The 19,997-nt window shown below is 26.2% G+C and overlaps 1 protein-coding gene across 19 annotated transcripts in view; it reads left to right on the top strand.

The window, feature by feature from the left end:
• LOC105837723 (potassium channel subfamily T member 1) overlaps positions 1 to 19,997 on the top strand; it is a 213,675-nt gene that overhangs the window by 146,528 nt on the left and 47,150 nt on the right. For all 19 annotated transcript variants that reach the window (XR_001139167.3, XM_012682753.3, XM_012682752.3 and 16 more), the window contains 3 exons: positions 10,338 to 10,417; positions 13,120 to 13,219; positions 14,475 to 14,673. Coding sequence is in view for 18 of the 19 variants with exons in the window: in XM_012682753.3 (XP_012538207.1) it covers positions 10,338 to 10,417; positions 13,120 to 13,219; positions 14,475 to 14,673 (379 nt within the window). In the remaining variant the exon portion in view is untranslated. The remainder of the gene's footprint in view (positions 1 to 10,337; positions 10,418 to 13,119; positions 13,220 to 14,474; positions 14,674 to 19,997) is intronic.

Here is a 19,997-nt window from a genome sequence, read left to right as displayed (position 1 = left end):
CCATTTTTGACCAAGTTACGAGTGTTTAAATTAAAAATGCCATTTATTCTTTGATTGTTCATAACTCAATCAAAAATGGTCTTAGAAAAATAAAAAAAAGCACATTAAAGAGAACAGTTTAATTTACAAAAATCTTTTATTAGATTAAGTAAAAAAAAAATTATTTCAGCCCATGGACACGTTCAAATTTAATGCAAATTTTTAAACATTTTAAACATTTTTTATGTATACTTTGTCTTAAAAAAAAAGTGGTCATGTTGCAAAACTCAAAATTTTTATCAAAAGATTAAAAAACTAGAGAGTTTAAGCTTTTACATGCTTTTTTATTTGTACTAAACACTACAGACGCGCGCTTCGCGCGCGCTAATTGGAATCAAGTTAATTATTATTATTAAATTATATATATTTTAGTTATTTTATAGATTTGTACACTTATGCAATGCATTTGACATGAATAAAGTATAATTATAAACATCTATATGGATTTATTATATTTCTAAATGTCTTATACATAATTTGGCTAAAATATTTTTTAAATTATTGTACAATATTTGAACAATTTTTTTTCAAATTTAGTTTTAATCAATTTTAAATAAATACAATGTATTAGGATAATTTGTTATATCATTGTAATTTTGCTAAAGCAGATAAATATTATTTTGACATTAATTTTATAATTATTAGTATTTTATAACATTGATAACTCAACACTTCTATTTTTATTAACATACCTACATAATTCCAAATTGTAATTTTAATGTAAGCTTTTATTATATAATGTAAGAAATATCCAGTCGGAATAAATATTTATTTCCAACTTTTTTTTCTGTGGCATATACGCAATGTAATAAATAGCAAAAAAGTCGAGTTTTATATGGAAAATACCGGATAAAATATATATAAGGATTACTTACAGTCCCTAACGCTAAAAGAATCTTTTTGAAGTTGATGCGATTATTACGTGTACCCAGGGTTTTAGCAAATCCTGTAATATTCTGTAACTTTTTATTATTATTATTTTTTTGTGAAAAAAAATATTAAAAATCTATTTGTTCTAGATAGGTATGTCTTGGAATAGGAAAATATCGAATCATTAACATTAATCAATTTCTTCAAAATATTTTTATGTTGAAGAAATTGTGGTAACTTATACAAGTATTCTAATGCAATAAAATAATACATTGAACTTATTTAATTCTAATAAAAACGTTTTTAAAACATTTTTTACTTGTTATAAACATATGTCTTGATATATAATCCCTATTTATAAAAAGATGTCTTCAAATTTGATTATTTTTTCTTCTGTAGCCATATACATTATATAGAACGTCTATAAAATCTATCCCTATTCCCCATATTTCATACTTATTCAATATTATGCAAAACCATAAAATATGTGTTTAATCATTTCATAGAATTATTTTTTCAAGAGAATTGGGAGAATAGAGTACCCTTTTAAAATAATTGAACACACATTTCGTGATTTAAAACATTTTAAACTGTTTGAAATATAGGGGTGGAATCTTATAGACACCCTGTATATTTTTTATTAAAAAAAAAAATATCTGTATTTTATCAAAAGTATTGTAAACATAGTTTTTGATTATCTGATTAATTAATTGTTACTCTATACAATTTATGTTATAGTTTATAGAAAGTCAAATATTATAATATAAGTTTGGTTGTTTATAACAAAAAAGCTTTGTCTGCACTTCTTTATTTGACCCTCTTTCTTTTACTTTTGATGTAATTCTGATCAAAGAGACAAGAACGTATTAAGAATTAAAGCATATCTAAGTAAAAGGTGTTTTTAGTTTGTTATTGCTACATATCGTATCATCTAAGCAGTTTCTGGAATCTAGCGCAGTCCATCGTACATATGTGAACTAATACTTTTGTTTCATTTGTACACTAGTTTTGAAGGATACTTATACGAGTTAAGGCCGTGCTCATGTACATGAAAATACATTACGACATATTACGGTAATAAAGCGGTCAATGGAGTGCAAGGTTGCCGATGGGTATTTTTACACGGCAACCGACGTTGCAGTTCTATTTGCGGTGCGCGAAGACAGGTCGCTATATAATTATAGATGAACGAGTTATAGATCGGTAATATATTTCAAATGACAATTTTAAATGACAAACAATTTTAACATAGAACTGAAAGCTATAACTATCCTTAACTTAAAAGGTTAACATTACTGTTCAAGTTTCCATTTAGATTGAGTTTATCTCTCTTTACACATATGAATTATTTCAAGCTGACGGAATTCTCAGCGATATTATACAAATTATGTTCGTAATATGGATTGACGTAGGCCGTAATTTTAAAGACGCGATATGTTGAAAATGGATAGTGTGGAGAGTGAATACCCGGGAAAAAATGTTTTATATAAAAACATATATAAATGTATAAAAAATATATCCATATATGTTTATATACTAAAAAAAAAAATTTACTAAATTGAAATAAATATTTTTTCAAATTGTACCATGCATAAGTTTTGTAAAAATGAATAATATTTATTTCAAATAAGATAATATTTTCTATAATTCAGAAAATGAATTATACGTTATCTAAATGTATACAAAATGTATAATACATTTTCTAAATTGTGGAAAATATTATTTCATATAAAATACATATTATTTGTTTTTTACAAAACTTCTACATGATTTTATTTAAAAAAATATTTATTTCCATTTAGTAAATTTTTTTCAGTGTATTAGTTTCCTTTCTTTTGTAAAATTTTTGTTTCATATAAAAAAATAATAATTATACTGAAAAAATAAAAACTAATTTAAAAAATAATTTTTGCATTGCTTTTTTTAAAAAAACTAAGTAGGACAATTTTTCGTACTTACCTTTTTTTTAAAGCAATGCGAAAATTATTTTTCAAATTAGTTTCTATTTATCTAGAATTATTTTATGTTTATAGAATTGATTTGTTTCAAGTTACTGATTTGCATTTTCAAAAATTATTTATTGCTAAATTTATAAAGTATAAAATACATATTTTGTTTGTATTGTTGATTACTATGCAATAAATTAAAAAAATGATAAAATAATAATGTTTATTTTATTTCCTGAAAAATTATTTGAATGTTTATTTATTGATACACACACAATATTAAGATAAATTATAATATAATTTGTTTCTACAAAGCCAATTAATATACAGAAAAGAAAATTGTATATATAAATTCGTAAAAGTTGCTTCTTTTAGCGATTGTATTAGTTGAGCATTTTTATAAAAATATTTATAAAAATTTTATAAAAATATAACATGAATTACTTTTATGGTAAAAAACGAGGAAAAGTAATATTTTGCAAGCTCCCACTTTATGTAATTTCAAGTGGCAAAAAGAGATATTTGATCAACGATGAAAAAGCTATTTCAGAAAATGCTTTTTGTGCATAGTTGACACAGTTTTAACTAAAACATTTGCATTTATTGAGTACTACTTTTAACTATCAACGTCAAAGATTTTATATATATATATATGTAACAGGAAAACATTTTATTAAATATTTATAATTCAGTTTTTTCTCTTGCGTGAGGTCTATCTTTTATAGATTTTGCGTGCCTGATGCGAGAAGCAACACATGATTATTTCTCCATTACATAATTCTGGAGGATGGACTTACCTAAGTAATTTATATTTAAATAAAAAAACGATGTGTGAAATAAATAAATTGAATAAGTTTTCCATTGCAATTACGTCGACAGATTTTAGTGGAAATTAATAAATAAATTTGTATCACAGAGATTTACATTTCACAGATATGTATAAATTAACTTTTACTTTATGGCTCATGTAATATTTTATAATACTTATAGACATGAATGTGATTATTTATAAATAATAAAATTATAAAATACAATATACGTCGGTGACTAATATAAATTTATAAATTTAAATCAATTCATTATGTAAAAAATTTCAAAAAAATTAGTAGAATATAAAAAACATATTTTACTATGTTACGTATAGGAGAAATAAATTCTAGTCTAATATAAAATATTTTGCATATATTAATGGCTTTTGTAAAAAAAAAAGAGAAAGAAAGAAGTATTTAGTTTTATATCAAGCTTCAATTGGTCAACTTACAAATGTGCAATCAATTATTAGATATCTCTGTATAACCTATTTAATAAATGGACTCGAATGTAATCTAGTTATTAACTAAAATCATTCGTACACAATAAACACATTAATAACATATCAACTGATGATATTTCGATTCCACGAAACACAATAGTATAATTTTCATACATGGGTATTCTCTTTACTCATTAGTACTTCTGTGAATTACATCAAATGCTGTCTAAATATCCACACAGATTTTCCATGCTTTTACTATTAATTAATACATATGCTGCATATATGCAGCACTGTTTTTATGTAGCATACATTTTAATGATATTAAATATTATAAAGTAAAAGTGATCAATGAGATGGCGTAACCGTAAACCGTAACAGTAGAAGTAGAAGATAAATTTGTTGGCTGCAAATTATATAATTTATAGATGTTGGTTTGAAAAATAAATGTCAACAAACATAAATGAATTTACCGAAATTTCTGCTAATAATAAAGCAGATCTATTTATAGTTATTAGGTAGCTATTGTAATCATTGGATTGGAATGATGTATCGCCTGTTCTGATTTGAACTCTGTTTCTTTCTTCTATATATACGCAAAATCTTTATAAGATTGTAGAGATGGAAACAAGGTTTGGGAAATGAATTGATATTATCTCGTTACTAAGTGAAGATTACTAAAGTATAGATGGATGTATGTTGTTAAGAAACTTTCTTCTTAGGTTCGTAAGCTGAAATAATTAATTTTATTTATTAAATGTAACAATTTTGATAACAAAATTAAGTTGAATAGAATTACATTAGTCAACATATTATATGCTTTATGAAAGAAATTTGTGAGTTTACATACATTAGAAATTAGGCATTATTTGAAACAATTTTATAATGGAATAAAATTTGAATCAGAAACTGAGGATTATAACTTACAACGCGATTTTATATTTTACTTCATTAAAAATCGAATATAAAAAAGTTTTTTTGTATTTTATAGTATTTACTAATTATTTTACACTATTAGGACACTAGTAGATGCATGCGTCACCTAACTTTCAACATTGCATACAATTGAAAAGAATAAGTATATATTAATTATAAAAAATATGTGAATGCATGTACATATTTCCTTCTTTTGTATTTTAAATAAACAAAAAATAAATAAATAAATTTAAAAAATTAACTTGTTAAACAAATTAAATTGTATTATAAAGTTACCTAAAAATTTGATTGTAATGCGTAAAAGTAAAATTAATCTCAACATTTTAATCTTGCAAGCAATAAAAGTTTCACAAACTTTATTGACAATACGCATCAATAAATAAATCTAGTACAAATATTATGGGATAGTTGAAGTATAAAAATGTCTTAAAGAAAAAGAATTATTTACGACCATAAATTATTCGTCAAGTTTTCAATTTGTTAGTCTGCAATGTCAATCTTACATAGGCATCACATATCTGAATCTGGATGTGGCGAGTTTGAACAATGATGATAAACGGATGCTTGTCTTTATAAATTGTCCAAAGCAATTGTCTGATGGCTTTAGTTAGAGTTATGAGCTATACATTTCCACGTGGGTAAAACGAATTGTTTCCCCAAGAATTTCTTTAAGTAGAAATTGATGAAGTGTCTTGGAACGATCAGACGTAATTCCTTAAAATAAATGGAGAAGTGAATTCTTTCTGAAACTTTCCTCTTTTGTGATTTAATAAAAATTTTGAAATCTGAATAAAAAAATAGTTTTAAAATAACTTGAGTAATAATATAGTAATATGATAGCAAACGAAATTTTTGTAAAACTTTGTAGAATGTAAAATATGTTAATATAATAACATTGCAATAATATAAAATACAGTAATGACATCAATAAAATTAAAAAAATGAGACATTATCTTTTAACTAATTATTAAGAAATTTTTAAAAGAACAATAATTTAGACTATAAGAACGCGCGCATTGCTAATTTTATAACTTTGGACATAAACCATTATAATCAAATTATGTTACATTTTATTAAATTATGGTGTAACTTTATAAGAATATTATAATTTATAAGAATATTACAATAAAATTTTTTATTAAAATTTTTAATGATTTTAATAGAAAATAGCAACTCTCTCCTTCATTGATTGAGTATGATTCGATTGAGGATCAGAAGACTGGAATTGCCTATATGCCTGTTTTGTTCTTTATCAAAGGTTTAATCAACCGGTAATTGTAGCTTATTCCACGCCAAATACTTTATTACTTTATTGATACGAAATAAAGGCTAATTATAACTCAAGGATAATTAACATAAAGCGCTTGAATTCTTTGATGCTTTTATAGAATATAATTTTGTATAAGATTCAACACAAAAAGAATTACTTTCAAATTGAAACTTATGTATTCAAATTAAGGCGATCACTGTTTCATATATAATCTTCAATATATAACCAACAATATATAATCTTCTTAAAAGAATTTGAAAATCTTGAATTTCAAAATATTATAGCCTAACTTTAATCTAACAATATTCTTTTCTTTTGTGAAGAAGTCTTTTTTAACTTTTTATTTTTTTACTTTTTGAAAATAAACTATAATTGTATAGATAACCATCTATACAAATTTGACAGCTGTCATAATGCAATCGCAATGACAGTTACTCTCGTAACACGATTAAGCGCAGCGAGAGAACCAATCAGAAAAGAGGCTTTGTTACATGCCTTTTTAAAGATAGGAGAATCCAAATGCTTATTAATGCGTTTAACAATTCTACATGGACAACAAATAGAAAAAAAACGTTTGTTAACTATTTTAATTATTACAAAAATCAATTCTTAAAATTTAATGTAAAGTTGTTTGCGGTACACTAATAGTAAACATTAACAATCAATCGATTTAGGAAGTGATTTATCCTACATAATCTTAATCAATCTCTTCAATGAGATGAATTGCATTGGTTTTACTGTACATCATGGGAAGTCTAATGCGGCTCGCAAATGTCACCTCGCGATTCCCAGAACGCAATTTCAATTGGAAATCGCTGACGATCTCTGCGAACCACATCCCTATGCGATGTAATTAGAAACGGCGTCGTAATGAAGCTGTCAATTATCTCCCTACGATGCAGCAGGTCGTTTCCATTCTCGACTTGTCGCCGCATCGAAACGCTGATTCCAAGTAACGATTAATTGACAACTATTAACACTGTGATTTATAAACTTCCCCAATTGAAGAACTGTCTTTCGAACAGCAATGCATATGTGAGTTTTCTTAAACATAGCAATGTAACTTTAAACACCTAATTCTTTGTATACAAAATTTTCTTTTTATTAAAAACATTTTTAGCCCTTTTTTTTCTTTAATATAACTTAATTATTGAAATGATTTCGACGAATTTGTATATGTACCTGGTAACTCTCATATGTATTGTGGATTCAATTTGTACAAGGATTAATTTCAAATCTGAATTTTATCCCAATTTTTATTTTGGACTGAAAGGATACAGTTAGAATATGTTTTTGATCTGACTGTGAGCAGAGGACTTACCTACAAAAATTACGAGTTTAATCGTATCAGCGTATACGCGTTCTCTTAGCTCGAATGTTCTCTAACAAGAACATCGATTGCACCTGGCCCACGTATTTTGTTAGTGACATTACTCACAGCCCACTAAACGTGCTTTTCTCATCTATACGGCCGATCGCGTTAAATTATCGTGCATCGCGGAGTCTGCGGCGATATCCGCGTACAAAACTCGAGTGATATTGATACATTTCGCTTTGTATCGCTTGCAAATCGATGGTTGTTCTTGTGAAGCTTGAAGGATTTGCATTCCTGTCGAATCGTTTAAACTCGACAATTTTTCACCATACGCATCGCTTCACGCAGTGTTTTATGGAATTTCTGAACTAGCGAGAAATATTGATATATATGTCACTTTTAATTAAATTTTTTTAACTCGAATATTTAGATGTGTTTGAACATATGTCTTTTATGTCAATAAATACGTTAAATACACGCCAATTTGAGTTAGAAATGATAAATAAAATTTTAATTTTTTATTTTGTTTGTCAATATTTTAATTGTGTATCACAACAAGTATCAAAAATCATGTAAATTAATTTTAATAACAATATAAGTTGAATTTTTTTATTACTATAAATTATTACCTTTTAAAAACGAAACAAAATTATTGATGTAAGTAAACATTTCTAGTTGAGGACAGCAATTTATATTCATATCATATAACGTTTAAGAATAAAAATTTACTTGCAGTAAGAATTTATTTTTTGTCTGTGAGTGTGTATATGTATATGTGTACACACACACACACACACACACACACACACACACACACACACACACACACACACACACACACACACACACACACACACACACACACACACACACACACACACACACACACACACACACACACACACACACACACACACACATGTATGTATAATAAATATTAACTTAATTCTAAAAAATTATTGTTAATTTTATGAAAAAAAGTATTTAATTAATTCTTGTTACAACATCATACTACATCATAGGAAAATTTTCCAGTTGTTATGAAAATTTGTCAACTTGTTTCTTTAAGCATGAGAATGCGCGAAGCAAATACCGATTTGTCTGTCTCAATCGGCATCGTTTCTTCCATCAGCTTTCCGCGTTCTCCGAGGACGGATAGCCTAGGTCAGGCATTCGTGACGTTATGTGGGTCAAAGAACCAGTTCAACAACTGGGAACGATAGCATACGACAGACCGCCTGTCGACGCCGGCTCAGTGACGTCACGCGACGCTATTCTCGGCGCAACGCCGACGCATTTACCGCGGCTAAAAATAAGGACTGCAGCGGTGCACCACCAAGCGCGCAAGATGACGGCCGACCAATAAAATCGGCCTATACTCGCTTCGTTGCAGTACTAACAATAACAATAACAACGGTCGTTGCACGCTGTTGATTCCGTTCTTTGACCTGAAGTTTAATTCAGACCCAAAATTAATTAAAGATGATTATTAATGATATAATAAAAACACATTTATTTTACTTTTCTTTTTGCGTGTAATTGTACTTAGTATATAAAATTTAAAAGAATTGAAGTTTTCTTGAAACTAAAATCTTAAACATTTCACACAATTTGAATTGTAATAAACAAGTGAATACATGCAAATAAAATTTTTTAAAATGTTTAACAAATAGATAAGTTTTATATATATATATATATATATATATAATATCTTATGTATTTTATAAAGAAATTTAATCTGCATATACACATGAAGCATGGGTATATATTTATATTTGGCTTATATATTTAAAAATAGGTATATATATGTATAATATACATATAGACAAGTATGTAAGAATTAATATAAATTATTAATATTAATATGCTCTTTAAATTACAATCAGTGGAAAATCACTGAAATCAATGATTTTAGTGTTATACGTATAACTTGTTAATCAGTGAAATAAATACACTGGTCTATCAATAATTATACACTAATTCTAAAGTAAAAATCACTAAAAGTCAATGGGTACTCCCTAATTATCACAGTTATGGGTATATCACTGCAAATTAGTGAAAAGTACACTGTGAAAAATACACTGATTACAATTTAGAGTATAGAATTAAATTTTTGAAACAACGTACATGCTTGACTATTATTGACCTTATGGTATAGTCAATGCATACCAATTTCCGTAATGAATCTACATAGATCTCTATAATGTTAGAAATGACTCATGGAATATAATACCGCAGACAATAGATAGTAATAATGAGAATTTGAATAGCGCATGTGCGATACACTGTTGCGCTGTTTGAGTAGTCATGCAAACCTAATAATATAGCGACATTTCTTGTCAGTGCTTTGATCTTCAGATAGTTCCGGTCAAACAAGTTTTCCTATCCCGACATAGATATGTGATTATGATATTACATGTCATATTTATAAATGCAAAATGTCAATACAAATATGCATAAAATTAGATATAGAATGTTATTACAATGTTTATTGAAAAAAATAAAGAGAACTCATGACATGCGAATTAGAAAAAAATGTATATAAATGAATATATGAAATTTACTAGTTATTGAATATTGCTCAAAATTTATCGAATATAACTGAAAGAGTTATTAAATACAGTTGCGTAAAGTTAGATAATGTTACATTTAATATCTACGAAAAGTTTGCGAACCTAGTTAGTAATAATATCATTGTATGTGTTCCAGAGTTCGCGTTGAGTATTATGTGAACGAAAATACATTCAAGGAACGACTGCAGTTGTACTTTATCAAGAATCAACGTTCCAGTAAGTAAAGATTAATTATTTTGTATTTCTTGTAATTTTCAAATTTTAGATCAAAATTTCCTAAATTTGTATGTGATCCATTGTTTAAAACGTGACTCGTTCACGATTCACTATTGCAAATGTGAAAAAGTGCGAAAAGGAAAGGATAAATTAATTATTTATTTATTTGTAGAATTTTTTATTCTTACTATTTTTACTTCTTACTTTTTACAATTTTTTTATTGAATATAATTTCAAAAATTTATTTTTCTAATACATAATAAAATATGGAGATACGAAGAATACGTTTATTTCTTATTTCTGCATAGAAAAAAATTAGTTAAATTAATCTGAAATATGTATATAACAACTTAACTTTGCTGAAATATCAACAATTCATAATTTTTATTAATCACAAATTTGCCTTACTCTCACAATGGACTAGTGAAGGTGTTACTTTTTTTATAATGAAAATGTTTTCAAATTTTTCCAATAACGATAAAGAAACGGTTACTGTTTTTTACATTATTATTTTTTACATTTTGAATATATTTGTAACAATTTCTTAAATTGTATAGCTGTTATTGCACTTGAAATCATCTTAATGTAAAATAGTTTTTTAATTTAAGATGTTATTGTAAATTAATCATATTGTTATATTTTAAGAACAATGTGAGTTAAAATTATCATGTTAAAATTTTTTAATACAAAATTGAAGATGTGTGCAAAAAAGTATGAATTTTGTTGTATTTAAATTTATTAAAAAACATAATTTTTTATCTGCACTTTAACTATATTTTAATCTTTTCTTTAAACTTTTCGTGGCTTCTTGTGAATTTAAGATACAAAATCATATTGTTTTTATTACTATTTTAACAAGAAACATTAAAAAGGTAACAGAAAGAATAGCGAATTGTTCTTTCTTAATGATAACCATAATGAGTTAGTCTTTAGAATTAATAATGTGTAATTAGATATTTTTCTGATTTGATAACAGTAATAATAATAAAATAAATTTTTGCAATATTCTATCATGAATCCTTATAGTTATTATATTTAAATGTTCTGATTGCATATATATACTAAAATTTGATTGTAATAACCAAAAATTTTGTTTAATTTTATATAAATTTGCTTGATTATTTATCTCTCTATTAATTCAACTATGGTGTTTCTTTTTCTCGTATGTTGATAACCTCGCCAGCAATTCGAATCATTTTCATGTGCAAGGAATTTCATAATTTATTTCAAAATTTGGTTTCTATCATATCTAAAAAATATTTTACGCGCCATACTTTGGGAAACTTATTCTAGATCTACGTTTTCAAGTATGACAAATTTTTTTGAAAACAGGAAGTATTAATAAATTCAATTGTTAATATTTGCACTGTCAATTATTAAAGTGTTGATTAAATATGTATTTTAGAAAAATCTATTTTGCCTTATATTCTCACAATAAAAAAGTATCGTGATACGATTGTTATAAAATTATTTGCTGCAATTTACACATGATATTTTATGTTGATGTATCGATATATTTATACACACATATCATTGTAGGAAAAGGATCTGCTGCAATAAACTCATATCTACGGTTTTATCTCACGCTATTTGATAGCACCATTACATTCCGCATTAAATCGTGACACGCGAGATATATAGTGGGTTAAAATAAATATGTCACGTTTTTATCTATATACTTTTATGTAACTTTTTAAATTTTTTATTTGATTAATTATTATGAACATTAATATTTTAAAATATTACATATATGTTTATATTACTTTTAAATTAAAAATGAGATATTTAATAAGATTAAGATATAGAGACACAAATCTACAATAAAAATAATAAATATAATATTAGTTTTGTATATGTTTAAAACTCTGTCGTGATATATCATTGTTACACTTCCATCAAATTTGTCGAAAGTGACCAAATTGTCGTCAACAGTCTTCCATATTACTGATCTAGATTACTTTCTTTTGAACAATCTTCAATGTATGTTTTTTATTATTAGTAAATTTTTAACATATTACGTAACTTTCTCTAAGCTTTAAATAGTGAACTAAGGTATTTTTTTTATTATATATTATTATAAAATTTATATATATGAAGTTGACTTTTATATTATTTGGAATTTTTTGCATTAAATTCCCGACAAATATCTTTCTTATCAATTATTCTTTTGTCTCATAGAGCTTTTACCAAAATTATTACTATATATTTCAGGATATTTAGAACATTTTGGATTTATAACTAAATAATTAATAATTAGCTTTAATTGATTATTTTTGGTATAAGGAATACTCAGATTTAACTGATGAAAATGTTAAAGAGGAGGTATATTAAAATATCAAAATACATGTTTATGTCAAAATAAACTATTAAAAATATCTAGAAACTATTATTAGAATTATTGAATTAAAATTTATTAATTGAAAAAAGAAAATATAAAAGATTTTTTTAACTATGTTGACAAACCTATTTATAAAGAATGATATAAAATATAAATGTAATAGAAAAGCGTATTATATTATACCTAATTATTATTTATATACAAAAATGAATTTTAAAAACCCATAAAATAGTAAAATAGAAAATGTAAAATGTAAAGTTTCATTATATTTAAGAAAAGAGAGAAGCAAATTAAATTACAACAGAAGTGTAATGAATTAAATGGAGACATAAAAGTCAACAAATAAATGAAATTTATGTTCCAGGTTTGAGGATACGACTTGCCAATCTCTTCCTCAAGCTCTTGACATGCTTCCTGTATATATTCAGGGTTGTTACCGAAAACGATCCAACATTCGCAGCATGGTAAGCTACATTATATACCGAATAAATCTTTTTAAACAAAAGTTAGAAATAAATTTTGTTTCGAACTTTTATTCGTATTTGAAATTTTTTAATATAAATTCAAATATTTGAATAATACATCAAACTTTCTGAACTATTTAAAAGTCATTGTTCTATTATCAAAACTAAATTTATTTTTATTTTAATATTTGTGTGAGGTTTCCTCCCCCCGTATTTTTCTGTTTCATTTGTTTTACGCGAATAAAAGTAAAGATATTTGTATTTTAATATACAGAGAGCTATGCAATTTCTTTGTATTTTCTTTCAACTACGAATTACTCGATAGAAAAATTATTAAGATTTTATTGTTAAATTGTTGTTAAATTGTTATAAAAGTTATTAATTAATAATTTTTTGTTAAAAATAGAAATATATTTATTTTAGTCGGAGAAGACTAGAATAAAAGAAAATGTAGGAAATCTGAAATATCTCTCTTCTATGTAGCAGTACGAACGCTGAAAATAAAGAAATTGCTTCATTTGGTTTCATTCCATTTCGCCAACGGGACAATTTTCTGGGAAAATTTTATTTCCCAAGAAGCTCGCTCTAACGTGTGAGCAACGCGATATTCATGCACGATTACAATATTATGCAGCATTCCTATCATGGCGCAAAATAAGACGTAGATAAGACAGTATAACGAATAAGATGCGACGTATTGCTCACATACATAAGAATAACGATTGTTACGATATTTTTTTACGTAACATATTTTCTTGTAAATCTATATTTTAAATCTAAATATTACTAACCGTTTTATAACTTTAATTAATACTTTAACTTTAAAATAATACTTTAACATTTGTATAGAATAGACCATTATTGAAATATTTCTTCTAAATATTATATTTAATTATAGACAGGTAAAGATAATTTTTTTAACAAAAAACTTTCTTATAAACGTTGACGGAAGGTTTACATTACACCCGGTATATAAGCTTTATACATCGTTGTAAACATTTCGATAGAAAATATGTTTTGGATCGCCCGTATGAACTTTTTCGGCATTTGGTATTGTGTCCTTTCTATTCTTTTCATGCAACGGCGATATTTGAGCGTATCCCCAAATGCATATCCCCAAACGACGTACTTGATATCGAAAACCTATCGAACTCGTCCGATTTGTATACGCCAAATACCGTGCGACAATCTGTTCTTTCCTATCCACATACTCATCTGTCACACTTATAACTCCTCTTTCTCTATCTCTTCGCAGTTATGGTTGCACACCCGGCAACAAGACCGAGTTTCTCGCGTCGCAAAACTTGACGGAGGAGGAGTTTCAGGAGCACCCGACCATCAATTGGGATGCGATCCTGTGGGTCAGGAGACCTTTAGAGTTGTGGGTTGTCCAAGTCATCTTGGCTATGGTATCGTTAACCGAAGCTTTGCTGCTTGCCTATCTCGGTTACAAGGTACGTCATCCTTCCCTCCTAATAAATTTCGTTTTTATTACTCGATATTCGACTACTGCCTGAGTAACTCGTTATTTTATTGGCTTGCTTACAAAGAGTTTTATGATTTATACTAGTAAAATATTTTTCTCTCTTTTTTTTCTTAGAATAATTAGACTGTGTATTAGAATATAAAAGAGAAATGTATATTAATATTTTCTTAAACATATAAAATTATTTATAGCAAATTCGATTAAATGCACTAGCGCGCATTTAAACAAAGATATAATAAATTATATATAATTATATTTTAGATAAGATAAAAAAATATTTAATTTTAAATTTATTTAAATAAAAGATATAATTGTATATTTTGTTTTATCTAAATCTAACTAATTCTAATATTGTTGAGCAAAACAGTTTAAAATATAAAAACAAAATATTTATATTTTTTTTATATTTTAATAAAAATTATAGTTGAATAATATTGAGAGAATATATATAAATTTCATATTATATGTATAATAATTTTCAAAATTTGTTTAAAAATTCTTTAAATTTTTAGTTTTAGAGCAATTCTTATATGGCTACTTTTTTATCTGTACAATCTGTTATCTGTTATTACTTTAAAAAATTGCTAATTAGGATAGACAAAGATGATTTGGAAATTGAAGCTAAAAACGATATTTCACTCGTTTACATTAACTTATTAAATAATTTGAAAAAGAACGCTTTTTCTAAGATAAAGATGGAAATAAACATACAGTATAATAATCTAGATAAAAATAAAAGAGAAGCTCTTTCCTTATCTAGATAATTATATAAATAATTTTATATTGTTATGTACATTTTATAACGTATCTATTTTTACTAAATATCTGATGCATAGTTTTGCATGATTAAATATGGCATATGCTTCACCAGATTCGCTACGCTCCTTCGTCGTTCTGCAATCTCTAAAATAAATATAAATAAAATAAATTTATTCAAGAAATAAAACAAATTTTTCCATCTTCATAAGCATATTGAAAAGCTAACGTTAATGTGTGACTTATTCATTCAGAATAGATGGTTTACGGTTCAGTGATTAGATGTTTTGAATCGACTGAATACGTCTTATTGCAAGATTGACGTTCTATGCTCTTGCAAGTTATTTGCTTTCGTGATTTATTCGTTCGGAAAAGGAAGTTCTACCTCAACTCTCTCTTTCCCCCCCCCCTCTCTCTCTCTCTCTCTCTCTCTCTCTCTCTCTCTCTTGCTCTCTGAATTATATATAAAGATCTTATACTGTCGAATGAAAAGTTCACAGAAAATTAATCAGAAGAACGCCGCGATGTCTTTGATCGGTTAGTCTTTTTTGATAAGATTTTTCTTTTCAAATCTTCTTCTTTCTGAAATATAAAAAGATTTGTGATAACGATAGTTATTTTTTTACAATTACGAAGGGTGAAATAAAAAATACAGCGATACATCTTCCTTTTTTAAGACGCAATTTTTCTATAGCTGATTATTCTATTCGAATTGCAAAAATAATGTTTAAAAAATTTAAGAAGAAAAAAAATAATAAAATATTTTAAATCTACATAAAATGCACATAAATTTTAAAATAAATTTGGTGTTTATGCAATATTTTAAATAATTTTAAACAATTTTGAAAAGAAATTTAATTATGTGTGTAGTTGTACATTAAAAAAAATTAATTTTGCGAGAGATTCTTAGATAAATGAATTGTATATTCTTCTAATGCATATTTATAGGGGTAAAATAAAAAAAAATGTTATATTTTTTTATATACATGTAGAAACTTTTATTATATACATAAAATTTTTGAATATATTCTATAAGTTAATAACTTTACAAACAAACAATGATGATTTACAAAAAATAATATTGCTGTACATGATCGTTTGATCTTACCACAACAATAAATTCTCACGTACGCGCGCGTGTTTTATGATATTTGCAACGATTTGCAAGATCGTCACGCTATTTATTAATCGAGCATTACGGCGATAATCCGATAACATTACATCAATAATATACAAGCATATTATCAAATGTTTTATCATATTAAATTTGTAATTTAATATTCTTCCGTTGTTAACCCCCTGTCCCGTAACTTAAATTTTGTGTGTGTGTGTGTGTGTGTGTGTGTGTGTGTGTGTGTGCGTGCGTGCGCGCGCGCGCGCCCACGCGTGTGAGTTTATTAAAATTAAGTATATTAAAATAAAGTATTAAAATATCTCGTTTTTTTTAAAAATAATTTTATTATTTTATTTAGAAGACTAATCTTAGACTATCATGATTTATTACACGCAATACATACCATGGAATGTATGTGTTATATGGGGAGGGAGAAAGAAATTTTTTAACATGGTTATGGAAATCGTAGTTTTCTCATATTACGTTTTATTTCTTTTTTTATTACATATATTATTTTAAAATAGGCATTAAAAAATAACAATAGTATAAAATATAATATTATACAATACAATGCTATGTTTTAAACAAAACTTAACAAAAGTTAATGTAATTGATTAAAAAATTTGTTTTAATTTTTTAATATAAAATTTATTAAATAATATTTGAAATTAAAATACGAAATTTAAGATTATATATACATGTACATTTACTTATTTAATTATACAAATCTTTACTTTTGTTGATTATGTAAAAAAAATATGTATATTATGTAAAATTGCCCTTTCAGAAAGAATTTTTGATACCAATACAAAAAATATTCTTGACATATTTAATCTTATTACAACTTCCTATAGCACAAAAATAAAACTAGATTAAGATTAAATCACAAATTTCTATTTTTCTTTTTCGAATTAAATAAAATTGACTTATTATCTTGAGACAAGAGTAATATATATATAAATTTAAGCTTATAGTATATTTTTACGTTTAGAATATATTTTATTCTTAAGATATGATATTCTGTTCACTACCCCCCGCTATATGGTGTTCTTGTGTTTTCTCATAAATAAAATGCACTATTTAATGAATAAAAGGGGCTCGCCAAGAGCGCGGAAGGAAGTAAGATTTCGCCATTGACATATAACATATTAGATAAAAATATGTTAGTCTATAAAAGAAATCAAGAAAAATGAGAATTATAGTACATACGTTAATGTGTACGTGTTAATATTGATGTAATGAAGTTGACCGTTCCAGAAATATTAAAATCAAATTTTCAGATTGAGATCTTCAGATCGATCTATTCTTAAATCTAGAATATCATAAGATTGTCACATTAAATCATTCTAAGAAAATTAATAAAAGCATCAAAAATTATTTTATTCTAAATTTAAGAACTTTTCATTTGAGAATAAAATATTTCTTCTGTGATGATAGATTAAAGAGTAATAGCGTTAGGTTCAAAAATCTTTTTTGCGTGAGTGCGTATGTGAAACACAGATAATATACACATTTAAAGGCGTCAATAATGCCTTTTTGTATGAAATAAGCCGGATTTGGGGCCAGTAATAAAAAGGCGCATTACATTAAGCTATTCGTGCATCATGACTGGCCCGAATCCGGTTTATTTCAAATAGGGAGGCATTGTTGACCTTATTACATATTATATGTATAAAGATTAAAAAATCTTTTTGAAAAATTTAAAACAACATTTTAATTCACGAACTCTTTTCACATTTTAAAATATTCTGATCATCAAAATCTCCGACAAAGTAGTTGTTGAAATCTCTCCACATAGTATTTTTAAAACTATTATTAGGGTATTAATAGTTTTATTTATTTAATATTTATATATATATATATATATATATGTATACTTTTTTAACCTTGTGCGATAAGTGTTATTTTGTGTATAAATTACTTTCTTTTACAAGAATAATTAACAACTAAAAAGTAGTATTATATTTTGTTAAATTGTTGCTTTCGGTGTCGCACTAGTGTGCGGTTACTGATGTTGTGGTTATGGGAGCCATCTTGAGTTGACAGCAACAGCGACGCTTTGCAAAATCGCATCAAGTTGCCTTGTTTGTAAGTTTAGCTGCGAGTTGTGATGCGGTTCGATGTCGAAGCTCCTTCGAAATCTGCTGGATGTCGAAATTAGCGGGATAATACGTGGGCGCCATGCAATGCAATGCATTAGTCGTACCACGTGTAATCCATCATTCAATATAAAATAAAGATTAAAATTCGGCTTTTTTAACTAATGATCATGGATCGTTGCACTTTTGTACAGATCGAGACGCAATGTCGTTCACTTCGATTGTTCCTCGTTTTCATCGGCGATTGTTTCCGCCCGTCATTCTGGATTTGCAAAGTTCTAGAGTCCCCTCTTATCGGATTTCTGGAGGAAACGAAGATGTCGTATAAATGAAATTTAAAGAGTCGTAATTGCACGGCTGCGCTTAGGATTATCTAGCGCTTTGCGGTAAATTAAACATTTAAAACTAAGTGTTATATAAAACCATTTTGCGGATTCATTTTACTAAAAGCAGCAGGTTTGTAAAATACTGAGCCTAATGAAAAGATAGATAAAAATAGAAGACTAAAAACTATCTCAACAAAATTCTTAAAGAAAATGTGACCTAGAAGCATTGACAAAAATTTAAAAATTAACACAATGAATTAACTACTCCCGTTTTTATTATTTTAATTTTCTTAATTGTTTTAAATTAAATTTTATTTACTTTAAATTACAATTTCATTAATTTAAATTTAACATGTATTATATAAAATATATATGAATCTAAAAGTATTTATTCTGCAAACTATACATATGACTAAAGTTTGAATTTTATTTTTAAATTAAATAAAATAAATTATGTTAAATTCAATTTATTTTTAATAAATTTAGAATAAGTATTAATAACTCCATCAAATAATAATGAAATTACTTTATACAATACAAAAATATAATAAAATATTAGATTTTGGAAAATATGATATAGTAAGCAAAATATTTTCTTTTATAAACGATAAAAATTAATGAGTTTATTTTTACATTTGTTTCAACTAATTTTTATTAATATTTTGATTATTATTATTTAATAATTTTATGTGCTAATCCGTTAAACAAAAAGTTCTTTTCGTGGCTAACATCATCTCAAAGAACATTTCCGCTACATGCTGTTTATTGATAACCTTTTCAGAAGGCAGCAAAACGTGTTTAGAGAAAGCTTGAAACCTTAGTCTATCTTTTTTTTGTCGAAGTACTCCCTTAAATTGCATTTGCCGACGTAACCGCCAGTTTGTAAATCCCGGAAGCGGATATTAATAGTCATGGAGTTCTCAAAAAAGTTCATCCGGTTATCGTCTGGATGCAGCCTCTGTAGAGCTTTAAGCTGCGTTATTGCCTGATGAATATA

Source organism: Monomorium pharaonis, chromosome 2 (genome assembly GCF_013373865.1).
Source record: "Monomorium pharaonis isolate MP-MQ-018 chromosome 2, ASM1337386v2, whole genome shotgun sequence".
Lineage (NCBI taxonomy): Eukaryota > Metazoa > Arthropoda > Insecta > Hymenoptera > Formicidae > Monomorium > Monomorium pharaonis.
Note: the sequence above shows the minus strand (reverse complement) of the source record. Positions and strands in the feature narration are given on the sequence as shown.